The following is a 13,524-nucleotide window of genomic DNA, read 5'->3' as shown; positions in this document are numbered from 1 at the left end:
ATGAAGTTATTACAATATAAAAATATATTGAAAACTGGAATGTTAGGTGCGATTAACTACAGAAAAATGTGCGATTGATTAGTTTTTAATCGATTGACAGCACTAATTTTAATGTTAGAATGTAATTCATTTTTGTGAAGGCAAAGCTGAATTTTCCGCATTCATTAATAACAAGTCTTATTATCTTACAAAATGTATAACAATAAAAAATATAAATTTGACAAAAGGGTAAGAAAACTAAAATTCAACAGATATTCTCTGAAATCAAATCATATTATCTTAAGCAGTTTCACTCTGCTATGTGCTGTTATTTATTCATCGTCTGCGGTGTGTGGGGTCATCCAGAGATACATAGATTCCTTACTTAAAGGAATCTAAAAGATTGATTGTGCTTGTTCCCATTCAGAACCTTGTAGCGAGGAGTTCAGGTGTTAATGTGAATTGATGCGTCTAATTGCTGTCCACCCTGAGCCCCTCTGTTCTGTGGGGCACTGGTCCTCCCTAGAGAAATGGGGGTTGAACGCACAGCACACATACATACTTGTAATTCCGATTTAACACTCCCATTTTCCGTCTTTGTGTTCTCTCTCCCTCGCTTCCCCAGCTGCAGTGCAGAGATTGCAGCCGAGACTCCCGTCCGATTGTCGCGTGAGCAGAATGACGTCACTGACATCACCGCTCCCCATCCCAGCCATCAATCTGCCCACGTTGCCATGACAACGTCGGCCTGCGGAGAGGAGGCTTGCACCGAGCCCACGGGACAACAGGGGAAAGCGGCGTCAGAATGCGTAAGGAATGCTCCCGTCTCTCTCACACTCGCACATCTCTGAATATCGCCTCTGTCATGCATGCATGTGAGCGTGATCAGCGCGTATGGGAGCCTGAGGTTGCAGGGGAATCTGCACGGTAGAGGCGACTGCAGACATGCAGCGGAGCACGCAGAGCCGCAGCTAAGAGCGACACGCAGGAAGGATTAGAGCCAGGTTTCATGGTGGTAACTGCTTTCCGTTCCTCTCTGTGTCAGGTTGTGCGTCCTGCCACTGCTGCTTGAGATGCCGACCTGCTCTTCATTGCGCCACGTTCATTCACGCCATTTGACTGGCTGCATGTTTTTAAGGGTGATATCAAAGAATGCTGGCATTCGTGTGCAATGTTGCTATGATTCATTGGTCAGCCCCTTGCGCACAGATTCTTCTTCTGTCTCTGCATTTCAGTGTTTTTAATTAAGATAACTGCTGCCTTATTAATAATTCTGTACGTCACCTGAACCCTTGGTGTCTTGTTTCTCGTACATTGATAACACTTGAGAACCTAATGCTGTCAAGTGACCTTCTGAGGGTTTTACCCCATAGATTGTGTTTTTTTTTTTTATTAGATTCAACTGAAACACATTATGTACTGACTTCATTTTGGAATAGCTATCTAGTGTTTCAGAGGTGTAAAAGGTAAAAGGTTATCAATTCCGTCAGTCAGTGTGAACACTTTTAAAGTCAACATGAAACCATTGACAACATATTTTATTTCCGCATTGTGCTGTATTGTTGAGTGAAATATGTATTTCAACTGGAAAATAAAATAATTGACCTGATTTTATCCTTGATTGGATCAAGAAAAGTCTCAAGTATTACATGTAGTTTGAGGGAAGCCGAAAAGGACAGTTGTGTCAGGAAGTGTAGAAATGTGTTTCATAGAGTTTATATTTGTCCCATTTTTTAAAAAAATTGTATGAAATATATTACAAAAGCAAAGTATATTATACACAATAAGACTAGGAATGTTTTTTTTTTAAACAAATAGGATACATTTTTTAAATGGTTTGTCCACTCAAAAAATTAAAATCCTCGGTGGAAAACAAAAGAAAATATTTTGAAGCATGTAACTGAACATTTTTGGTTACCATTGACTGATACATTTCTCTAAATGTTTTATTTTATTTTCATCCGAGGAAAGAAAGTCAAAATGTTTGGAACAACATGAGGGTGAATAAATGTTGACATCATTTTGGGTAAACTATCCCATTAATAGTGACTTCCAACAGGCCAGTTTTGAAAGGAAACTAGTTTTCTGAGCCATTTCTATTGATAAAATAGATGCATTTTATGTCCTTGGAATCTGTCAATAGACTTTATGAACAGTAAATGGGCATGAAAACCCACAGCAAAAAAAAAAAAATCCTCTTACCACCACAATATATTAAAAGCTTTGGTAATGTAACACCCTTTGAATGTACTGTAATGCAGTGACTCTGATCGATATCTGAAACAGTTAGTGGTTCCATTAATTCTTAGATGTGCTTAGAAATCAAATCTGCCTTCATTGAAGTTTTACACATTGAACTTTCCCTTTACACACACACATACATTTCGGACCATTTCTCTGTCATGTGCACGGATGATTAACAGATGTCTGTCCTATCGGCAGGTTTCTGGGGCGGGCTGCAGACGCTCCAGCTCAGATGCGGCCTATGAGCTGTCTGAGTCAGTGAGGGCCCAGCGTGAGTGCCGCCTGCGGCCCCACTACAGCGACCCCATGCCTGCAGACGCCACCAAGCGTAAGCAGCTGGAGATGAAGATCGCCGCCGCGGCACGTTTGCACATTCATCGCAGAGAGAGGGACAGTGGTAAGACTCTTTCAACTGCACCCAGCTTTGCTCACAGTTCTAGCTGTAAGTAAAATAACTCTCGTCCTAGTTTTGTTTTGACAATCCTTCATTTAACCCAAGGGTAACACTTTAGTTGTTATCCTGAGACTCTGCTACTAGGTCTTTACTGTAGTGCCGTCACATGCATGACCTGAGGACTGCTTTTATCTTTCTGCAGCATCCATACTCTGTGTCTGTACTTTGTTTTGTTTTCACACTTAAAAGGCAACTATCAAATGCATATCTTTCCAGCACCATATTGCTTATTTGCCATTATTTGTTATATTATAAATGTATTGGTATCATCAGAATTTGTATATATAATTGTTTTTGATTTTAGATTTAGATCATCGTGTAGCATTAGCTTAAAAGGAATACCTATAAATTATTGTAATTATTTAACTCTGAGCTCTGTCCCAGAGGTCCGTCCTCTGTTATAATGAGCCGCTATTTTTTTTATTTCAAACAGTACAATTTGTAATAGCAGACTTTCATCATTTTCTCTTTTTTTAATTATAGATTAAAGAAAGTAGATATTTATCATATCTGTCATTCATCAGTTATTGTGTACTTAGTGTAAATAAGATGACAGTTTTCACCAAAATATTAAGCAGCACAACTGTTTTTCAACAATAATAATAATTCATGAGCACTAAATTCAGCATATTAGAATGATTTCTGAAGGATCATGTGACTGCCGACTGGAGTAATGATGCTGAAATTCAGCTTTGTATCACAGGAATAAATTACATTTTAAAATATATTAAAATAGAAAAAATTTATTTAAAATTTAAAATATTTTTTTTCCAAGCAGACATACTAAAGGTGATGATACACAGGGCAACTTTTTGAGCAATGTTGCTGGGCAATCTTGCCGAGCAATTGTTGTTTGGGTACTTTCCCATTGAAAATGGGCAATACATTTCTATCTGGATAATTTAGGTCAGTCGTGGGCCCTGTGTCTCATCTGGTTGCCCGTTGACGGCAACATTGCCCAGCAACATTGCTCAAAAAGTTGCCCTGTGTATCATCACCTTAAAGGGACTTCTTTCAAAAACATTTAAAAACTGAATCCAAACTTTTGAACAGTAGTGTATACTAAAAGGGGTGTAACGATACCCTCATGTCACGATTCGATTCGATACATATTACGATACTGGCCTCACAATACGATATTATTGCGATACTCCAAGACATATGATAAAAGGTTAACAAAAATGTTACTGTTGATTAAAATGCAAAATTTGATATTACATTGTGGGTGTAAATGAATAGGCTTGGACTTGGTGCTGGTAACCCAATGCACAGGACAATAGTGACACCAGAATAAAAATATTCATGATTCTGAAGCTGAAAAAAAATTTGGCTTTATCAGGACCCACAAATATTCCCCCATTGCATTATTATACATTATATTCAACATTATATATATTAGTTTTAGTTTAATGTACTGACAGACTAAAACTCTGAAAACTTGAATTTTTTTCTCACAAAGTAATTTTTATTTTGAGTGAACTATACACAATACATATTGCACTATCCACGATAAATATTTTTGTATTGCGATATATTGTGACACAATATATTGTTACATCCCTAGTATCCACTATTTATACTCTGCAAATTTACTGCTGCCAAAGAAGTATTGGCTTATTGTATAACTTTATGGGGTTGTTTAAAGTTTACGACACCTCAAATGCATTGTCTTAAATATTAAAATATTTAGTTTGATCTGTTCTGTTTCAATGTATATGACTTTAAAAACTGACAATTTAAAGAGTTTTTAATTATTATATTAGACTTTCTCATTTGTGTAAGGGTTGTTATGAAATTCTGAGAGCTGATCTCCTGATGTTTGTTTGTTCCTTGTCATCAGTGCCAGGCACAGCCAGGGGCCGCTCGGAGCCCAGAGGTGAGGAGAGGAGCAGGGGCCTGGGTGTGAGCCGCACAGCACAGCACCGCTGGAGTACTGTCAGCAGCCTGAGCGCAGACAGTGGTGTCGTAGGGTTGAGTGATGAGCGCGAAGACGAGGAAGAGCCCCGTCGTGCCCGCCACAGTGCCGGAGCTGAGGTAGAACGTGTGGACAGCGGCATCGGCCCTGGATTGGCTCGGTGCTGGAGGAGACCCACGCCATCCCTCAGGACCTGGGAGGTTCAGCAGCCCTGTCCCGATTGCGGACACAAAGAGGGTGCCCACGGGGAGGGCATGTGCGAACGCTGCTCCAAGCTGCGCACCGAGCGCAAAGAAGCCATCCTGGAGTTTCTCAACACGGAGTCGAGTTATGGAGAGGACCTGCGCATCATCAAGGAAGAGTTTTACTGCCCCATGCAGAGTGCAGGACTGCTCACAGCAGAGCAGCTGGCCGTGGTCTTTAGCAATGTTCAAGAGCTCATTGATGTCAATGACAGGTTCACAGAGCATCTGCAGGACAGCATTGATCAGGCGTTTGATCAGGTATGGAGCAGGTATAGTGATAGAGTTAGATATATTCAGCAAGGTTGCTTTAAATTGATCAAAACAGTCAGTACATTTATATAACATTTATATAAAGACATTTGTGTTTCGAATAAATGCTGTTCTTTTGAACTTTCTATTCATCTAATAATCCTGAAAAATATTTCCCTCAAAAATATTAAGCAGCATAGCTGTTTTCAACATTGATAACAATAATAAATGTTTCTTAAGCAAATCAGCATATAAGAATGATTTCTGATCACATGACACTCGAAGACTCACTTTAAAATATATTAAAATATAAATCAGTTGTTTTAAATTGTAATAATATTTCACAATATCACAGTTTTTACTGTATTCTTGATCAAATAAATGCAGCTTTGGTGAGCAGAAGAGACTTACCAAAAGGAAATCGTACCAACCCTACATTTTTTAAACAGTTTGTTTATATATTGTAGCGAACTTGCATTGTGCTCTCTTGATATCTGCATTGAAAAAACCCCATCGGTGGTCACTACTTTGATTTATAATGTTATAATATGATTCATTATTCACAATAATGAATCTTCTGTGCTCATACAGGGCGATGAGGACCTGCAGACTGTGTGCATTGGAGAAATCTTCTTGGAGTTTGTCAACATGCTTCCAGCGTTTCAAACCTACTGCCTGCAGCAGTCCACATCTGTCAACATGCTCAACACTCTGGAGAAAGAAAAAGAGCTTCTTAGGTACACATATTACTTTCTCTAATTGCTTTTAGAAAGTACTGTAGATTATCCTCTTTATTTGCAAAGCCATTCAGGGTTTTCAAATAAAGGCAGTTAAGCATCAGCAGTGTAAGTAGATTGTTAGTTAGTAGGTCTTTTCAAATGTATTTCCAACCACGGCTCATCTATAAAATATTTTAATAAGATGTGTCAAATTACAACCTGTACCTAATAATGTATTATTTTTTTGATTTTGCAATAATAGCTGAAAATTATACAGTAATGATTTCAAACTAGCTTTTGCTGGAAATCAAAGGAATAATGTGATAGTTTACTTTTTTTTATTCAACTCATCCTAACATCATGTTAGATAGCTAGCTAGTGAACACTATAGAACAGTAGTGTATGCCATATGAATTAATGTGTGTGCACTAACTTGGACGGGTTAAATGCAGAGGACAAATTCCGAGTATGGGTTACCATACTTGGCCTTCACGTTATGTCACTCATTAAGATAACTTGGTGACATACTTAAATCATCACAAAACATTTGCACCCACATGTATTATGATCAATGAATGCAATTGTGACCAACTAGGCAAGTGACAGTGAACTAGGCACTAGCCTGAAATACTGGCACACTGGCTACTCTGCCATCTGCCCATCCTTTGTTGTGCCCTGCTAATGTGTTTTAAATTTTTAATGGCAACACTGAAGTGAAAATCAGATTTGTAGTACACTACTTTGCAATGAATTAGGTGAGAAGTCTTCCTTCATTAGTTTTTACAACTTTACTTTGAGAAAAAAAAACATTTGAAAAGGAAGTGACATAGCCCATAGATTTATTTGAAAATGTTACCAATCTTATGTATACAATATACACCACCGTTTAAAAGTTTGGAGTTGGTAAGATTTTTTATTTATTTTTTTTTATTAATGCAGCCTTGTATGCTCACCAAGACTGCATTTACTTGATTAAAAATACAGTAAAATCAGTAATATTGTGAAATATTATTACAATTTAAAATAACTGTTTTCTATTTTTATGTATCAAAAAATTTAATTTATTCCTGAGGTGGCAAAGCTGAATTTTCAGCACCATTGCTTCAGTCTCCAGTGTCACATGACCCTTCAGAAATCATTCTAATATGCTGATTTGCTGATCAAGAAACATTTCTAATTATTAACAAGGTTGAAAACAGTTGTGCTGCTTAATAATTTTGTAGAAACAGTGATTTGTATTTTTCAGGATTATTTGATGAATAGAACAGTAGCGTATGCCATTAGAAGGAACTCTCTTAATTGTCACATGTTTATGTTTCCTCCCTTACGTCCTTCAGGATATTCCTCGACGTGTCCCAGAACGACAACACTGCGCTCAGGCGCATGAACCTGCGCTCCTTCCTCATGGCGCCGCTTCAGCGTGTGACCAAGTACCCGTTGCTGCTGAGTCGCATCAGCAAGGCCACCAACGAGTGTCATCCAGACTATTCCCGCTTAAAAGAAGCCAAGAGCCGCGTGGAGTCCCATCTAGAGCACATCAACATGAAGACTAAACAGGAGGGGACCGCCACGTGGTCCTTGCGTTCCTTCCGGCGTGACAGCCGCAAGAACCGAGAGGTCATCAACATTGAGATGAGAGAGCTGTCGATGAAGACGGTGGGCTGGACACGAGAGAGCACGCGCTTCATCATGGAGGGGGCGCTCCAGCTGGCGCAGCCCGCCGATGGCCAGTGGCTCAAGAAGGGAAGCAAATCCCTCAAATTCCAGAACGTTCAGGGTTTACTCATGGTACGCACCCTGCGCACCGCAGAGGTGGTGACCGATGGGAGTCTGGAGACCTCAGAGACGGTGCAGGACGGTGTACTGGTGCTCATCAAGGACAAGAGCAGCGGGAAGTTCACTGTGTTACGGGAGCCCATCTGTCTGGCGAACTCCGTGGTGTCCAACGACCCCGACTGTGAAGACACCTTTGAGGTGCTGGACATCCGGCGCGAGGCCTTCGTTTTCCGTGCCTCCGACAAACCTCGCACTCAGCAGTGGTTTCGACAGATCAAGAGATACGCTTGTGATCTGGGATCCTGGAGAAAACGACGCAATGCTCTCCCTAATATTATGATTAACACGACCCAGAGCCGGTCCTGAGACATCCCTCATCCCTTCCCAGCAGAACTCTGATGTAAACAATAATTTAAAAAATCAATATTTTGTTGAGAAAACAGTATTTGTGTGGGGGAATCGGATCTGATTGGATGTTCCTCCACCAATGGACTTTTAAATTGCAAGGTTTTACTGTGATTTAAAAGACTGAATATTAATATAGACCGCAAGGGGCACTTTGTATGAGTGGAAAGCAAATAAATGACATTTGGGAAGAGGAAAAATCCACTGTCAAGCAAAAAGTAATGCCCTTTGGCATACCAAAATGAGGGCCTTCTTAGGTGCCTCAATGCTGCACTTGTAAAACACTGATTGTACAACTAGTTTGCGACTGAGAAGAAACCTTTTCAGTTGTGAAATGTTTTTTGTGATAAGCATGAGGGAACATGTTTTGATTGGATGGACCTTATGTGGACTTTTAAGTATGCACTACAGAGTGGAAACCTGTGTTGTGTGAAAACTGGGGTAAAGCTGTTTTGTTTTCGGACCATTGTAATTCCTTCTTCCTCTTTCTCTCTTCCATTAGCAACTATTTCCACTGCCGCCCAGGAGCAGTTCTCATTTTTGTATCACTGTGCTGGTTTACAAAACAGCAATAATATTCATTGTATTATGTAGCGGCAGTAAAGCTGGTATCCTTGTGATCGATGATGTAACAAAACATTTTTGGTATGTTTTCTCCATAAATGAGGGTGTAGCATCAATCTAAACATCAAGTATTGCCACATTAATGGTTGTGCTGAAGCCATCTGTGGCCAGATCCTGAATTAGAAAATCTCAGTTTGATGTTTCCCCCCCCCCAAATTTGTAGTTTATAATAACAATGTTGCTTTCCTTTAATCTTTGAGGGGGATAAAATACGTGCCTTTGTTTATTTTATACTAAATGAGTCTACTATTCGTTCAAGTTTTCCCTCTACGTTTACCTAAAAATTGGGCCTTATGTCAAATTATTGAGAAAAATATTATTTTTCAGTAGCTGCTGTAATATTCCAACTTCCCCATTGATATACGAACTGTGCTTTATGACAACCTGCTAAATGTTACCTGTTTTTGTTTGATGCACTTTAATATGAAGGTCCTAAAACTGGAGTGAGGACATTGTTCTGCAGTTTACAAAGCTTTACTGTACTTTGTTTTAAAGATTGTTTGAGCTTTAAAAGAAAATGAACCACAGTTGACTTGAGCAATAGCAATCAACCACATTCACCCTGGTCTCTCTCTGCGTTTAAAGTCAATTCTAATGGATAGATTTGTCGCTATCACTGGATCTTGACATTTAGGTTTCAACATGAATATTTACTGTTTTTCCAACGGCATTGAAACTGTTAGAAATACCATAGCTTCCACATTACACAATGAAAAGAGGAGTTGAACCTGCCAGAGATGTTATTTTTACCTGAGACCAATCGAGCTGTTAAATACTTTTTCCATTCTTAAAAATCCTAATTTAATATTTTTATTTTTTGTTGTGTAAAATATTGTGAATTACAATAAAAATGACAAGTATCCATCTCTCTCAAATGACTCCATGTTTTCTGAGAACATTATTCCCAATGACAATCTTTATTACACAGCATTATTGAACAAGCAAATGATTTCCCAGTTGAACCACCACATGAACAGGCATTTCAAATGCTAATACTGTCAGACAGAAATCTATCTTTGGGGAGAAACAATAAGAATACAAAGCATTATTGTTGAAAATTACTGAGAACCATTTTAAGTAAAACATGCACCCACAGAGAACACACAACAAGAAGTTCAATGCACTGAGAATCCACAAACAAAATAGGGAGGAACATAACAATTTCCATAAATATTTACAAAGGAAAACAAATGCACTGTCAGTTTGCTCTTTAAAACATTTGCTTGAAAGTTGTATTGTACTGTTACAATTGTTATTTTTCCAAAGCTCTTCCAGATACGAGACTATCTGCAGGTGGAGTTCAACATGCAACAACATCCAGAACAACATAAGAGCCAGAACAACAGGGAAAGGAACATATGAACTGAAAAGTAGAAGTGATAAGCAGGTGGTCAAAAATATACCGCAAGAAATCTCTTTGAACTTATTGATCCAAAAATGAAAATTCTGTCATCATTTACTCATCCTCGTGCTGTTCCAAACCTGTATGACTTTGGTCTGTGCATCACAAAAGATATTTTGAAAAATGTTTCCACTGTTTTTGTTCATATAGTAAAAGTCAGTGGGGTCCAAACCTTTTGACTTTGATTGTATGGAAAGAAAAAAATACTCAACATGATCTTCAGTGTTCTGCAAAAAGTTAGTCAAACAGGTTTGGAGCGACAGGAGGGTGTGTAAATGATGACAGAACTTTTATTCTTGGATGAACTCTCTCTTTAATGGAGAAATACATCAGTGTAAATATGGCACCAAAGCCGGTGCTTTAAGAAACTGATGATCAACAAACTCAAGATGTCTTTACAGTATGGAACTAAATATTTTGGCACAGGTTTATCAATTTTACCTTCATGTACACCTTAGCAAGAAACAATTAACGTGATTTAGTCAGTTACATTCAAGAAATGTGCTATGAGTGTAGAACACCGAATCTAATGAATCAGTTTGTCTCATATGTAGGCTAATATTTGTTTAGGTCAACATCAAGAAAGTGTCTTGATGTCATTACTGGTCAGAAAACAACAAACATAGGCAAATAACTTCTGTTTCTACCAGCATTTACCATTGTTTCCCTCTCTTTATCAATATTTCAGTATTAATTCTTAAATATCTCCCCCAAAACAATGTTTTCTTGTTTGACTGTACAATGATTCACAAGATAAATGGCCGAGACAAAAGCAATCAATACTAGTAAAAAAACATCCAATCAAAAATAACAGGCAAACAAATGCATCTGTACATAAAAACATCTCTGAACAGAAGTGAGAAAGAGAAGATTTCCCCACTAAAACCTGAACTGATCTCTGTCCTGGTAGGCAAGTGGCTTAAAAAATACCGGGGCCTCAAAACCTCCATCCCTTCCCTCCTCCTCCTCCTCCTCCGACCACCTCTTCCAGTCGTGGAGAATCCCAGCCACAGCTCTACTCATTCTCCTCCAGTCTCCTGCTCCTTGGCAAGGCCTCGGATGGAAAGGTCGTACACCACCTCCTCTATCTTTTTCACATCGTACTTGAGGCCGTCATAGCGCTTGCGAAGAGGGTCGTTTTTTAAATTGAGCAAGCGAAAGCCAGAGTCAAGTTCATTGATAAAGTTTGAGATCCTAAGCGGACGTCCATAGTCCCCTGCGGTCACGCTGTTCACTGCCAGCCTTGACTAAACGAAAAAAATGCAAAAGGTACATTGTGCTTTTAATTTGTTACACATCAAGGTCACACAAAATCCACTATAATGCATTGCATTGCATATAAACTGCAAATGGCTCGCTTGTTCTGAGACACTGCTTATGATTTATGTGGATAATATACGGGGTGGTTATGACACACATTTATGTTCAAACAAAAAGTCAAAAAGTGATTTTTGCATAATTAGGTCATTACAAAAACTAAACGAAAATGATTAATTTGTCACTGCAAATTACTGTCAATGTAATCACTCATTGACACTTAATTAAAACTCCTTAATGTTAACTTAATGTTTTAATACAGTAACAGGTATAATATTATTGATAAAGGTTATAAGATTGGTAGTCTGAATGAACTTGAGAGGGGAAAAAAAAAACTTACCAGCTCACTGGCCAAAATGAGAACTCCTGCTAGATAGTCTTCCACATCCAAATGAAACCCTTTTTCTCTGTCGATTTCAACTGCATAAGTGTAAAGTAAAATTAATCTACAACAGTCTCACACAAATATCCTATAGAAAAGATATAAATAAACATGAACATTACATACTGGCAAGTATTTTTGCCACTTCTTCACGTGTAACCAAGGATTCGCTTTCCAGGTATACCACAAAAGCTGCAAGGAAGGCAAGTCGTTGAAGAACAAATCTCCAATGTTCATGATACCTAGGGAAAGGTGAGGACGTGTAAATCTTTAATATAACTATCAACACTAGAAAATTGGAATTGCTCAAGAGGTATCTACACTAACCGATAGTACTGTTCCGCAGGGAACTTAGTTTTCAGCTCTCCAGTGTGATTTCTCACGGTGCAGAACAGCTCTCTGGCCTTCAAACACTTGCTGGGAACTGGTGGAGGGAATGAAAACGCATTATAAAAAGGCATCGTGTAAATCAAAAGACTTAGATCAAGAATTTAAACTTGTCTTACTGTCTTTGAAACCAGTTGGTTGATGGACACTTTGAAGAACAGTGAGGATCTCTCGCGCCGTCTGCTCCAGAACTTGGACAACTTTTCTTATGTCCTAAAGGAAGAACATGGAAAGATGAGTCAGCCGACAGCACATGTGGATTAAACACGACACAAATTCATAAAGAGATCCGCTGAACTTTCTATCAAGACTTTGATAGCTGTTGCATTTTATCAAGTCTAATTTACAAGTCACAAATCCTCTGATAATATGACTGGACATATTATAATACTAGCAATCATTTATTCAGAGGTTTTGCGACAGTACATGACATTCCAAACGGACTACACATTGCTTCTTAAAACCCCATTTATTTTTAGTAAAGTTATTTTGCTTTGCAAAAAGCCAGTTTATGTGTCAGTGCAGTTGTTTACCTCTCGGATATCTTGATCTGCGCTCAGAAAGCCTTGGATATAGCTAAACATCTCCGTTACAGACATCTTCAAATGTGTTCTCTTGTGCGCTTTAGTTGTATACTTTGATTAGCTGATCCAAATATACACTATTTAGATAACGGTAGGATGTACACAGAGACTATTTATCAATGGTCTTCCTCGCGAACCAAACAGCCTGCAGTTATAATTCAAATCATCAGCATGCATGCACATTCTCATCTGTCCTTCCTCAATTCGTCGCATGATGATGATGTACTGATCGTCTCGCTTGTCTCCTGGACGCCCTCTACTGGCCTTGCTAAAATCCAACGCTTTCCTTTATTTAGATATTTTTCTCAAATAATTAAGCTTCTGGCTTTTTAAGAAAAAAAAACGTGAGCTGAGTTGCCTAGCCGGGAAAAAAAATGATATCACAAATAAATGACAGCAGTTACTCGGTCACAACTTGAAGCAGCAAGTCACAAGAATAGCTCTTCTTAATTAATTAAAAGGACAGTTTTGAAAGATCCGATTAATTCATTTTACAAATGTAAGCCTAAGGAGTTGCACAATTGATTTTATAATAACAAACGTATTTATGAAGACTAGAGCCATACAGACTTATGCCAAATATTGTGCCTTTTTTGCCATCTGTTGTCTTTTTTGTTTTTTTTTTACACAGATCAACTGTCTCGTCACGTATTTATTATACATGCATGCAAGTAATGCTATCTCAGTCCACTATGCTGTCAGTGAGAGTGTAACTGTATCTCAAAACCTAGTGAGCTGCCTATCTAGACATCATTCCCTTACAGCCCAAAAGTGCCGAACATTCGCGTTTTAGATGCCCTAAATGGTGCATCTAAGTGTGCTGTCCAGCTAGGCTCCGCACT

At 38.6% G+C, this 13,524-nt stretch overlaps 2 protein-coding genes across 2 annotated transcripts in view; one reads left to right on the top strand and one right to left on the bottom strand.

Annotated features, from left to right (window-relative positions):
- The window catches only part of si:dkey-91i10.2 (uncharacterized protein LOC555224 homolog), a 38,152-nt gene extending 28,680 nt beyond the window's left edge, over positions 1 to 9,472 (top strand). The window contains exons 4-8 of the mRNA XM_056251897.1: positions 605 to 788; positions 2,422 to 2,620; positions 4,518 to 5,095; positions 5,678 to 5,823; positions 7,143 to 9,472. Coding sequence (XP_056107872.1) covers positions 605 to 788; positions 2,422 to 2,620; positions 4,518 to 5,095; positions 5,678 to 5,823; positions 7,143 to 7,947 — 1,912 coding nt within the window. The 3' untranslated portion in view covers positions 7,948 to 9,472. The remainder of the gene's footprint in view (positions 1 to 604; positions 789 to 2,421; positions 2,621 to 4,517; positions 5,096 to 5,677; positions 5,824 to 7,142) is intronic.
- Positions 9,473 to 9,720: 248 nt separating this feature from the next.
- Positions 9,721 to 12,901, bottom strand: tsn (translin). Its single transcript, XM_056251896.1, has 6 exons — positions 12,632 to 12,901; positions 12,218 to 12,311; positions 12,039 to 12,135; positions 11,838 to 11,953; positions 11,670 to 11,749; positions 9,721 to 11,259 (listed from the first exon to the last, which is right to left on the bottom strand). Exons 1-6 carry the CDS (start codon positions 12,695 to 12,697, stop codon positions 11,032 to 11,034), a joined length of 681 nt encoding a protein of 226 aa, XP_056107871.1. The 5' UTR covers positions 12,698 to 12,901; the 3' UTR covers positions 9,721 to 11,031.
- Positions 12,902 to 13,524: the final 623 nt, after the last annotated feature.

Source organism: Rhinichthys klamathensis, unplaced genomic scaffold (assembly GCF_029890125.1).
Source record: "Rhinichthys klamathensis goyatoka isolate OS25496 unplaced genomic scaffold, OSU_Roscu_1.1 h1tg000090l_1, whole genome shotgun sequence".
In the NCBI taxonomy this organism is placed as follows: Eukaryota; Metazoa; Chordata; class Actinopteri; order Cypriniformes; family Leuciscidae; genus Rhinichthys; species Rhinichthys klamathensis.
This window is presented reverse-complemented; position numbering and strand designations above follow the sequence as displayed.

Excerpts from the sequence above, each read along its gene's own strand:
- tsn (XM_056251896.1), bottom strand. The coding sequence starts at position 12,697 with ATGTCTGTAACGGAGATGTTTAGCTATATCCAAGGCTTTCTGAGCGCA. Across the intron at positions 12,136-12,217 it reads ACCAACTGGTTTCAAAGACA|TTCCCAGCAAGTGTTTGAAG; the intron begins GTAAGACAAGTT and ends TCCCTCCACCAG. Across the intron at positions 11,954-12,038 it reads CCTGCGGAACAGTACTATCG|GTATCATGAACATTGGAGAT; the intron begins GTTAGTGTAGAT and ends ACCTTTCCCTAG.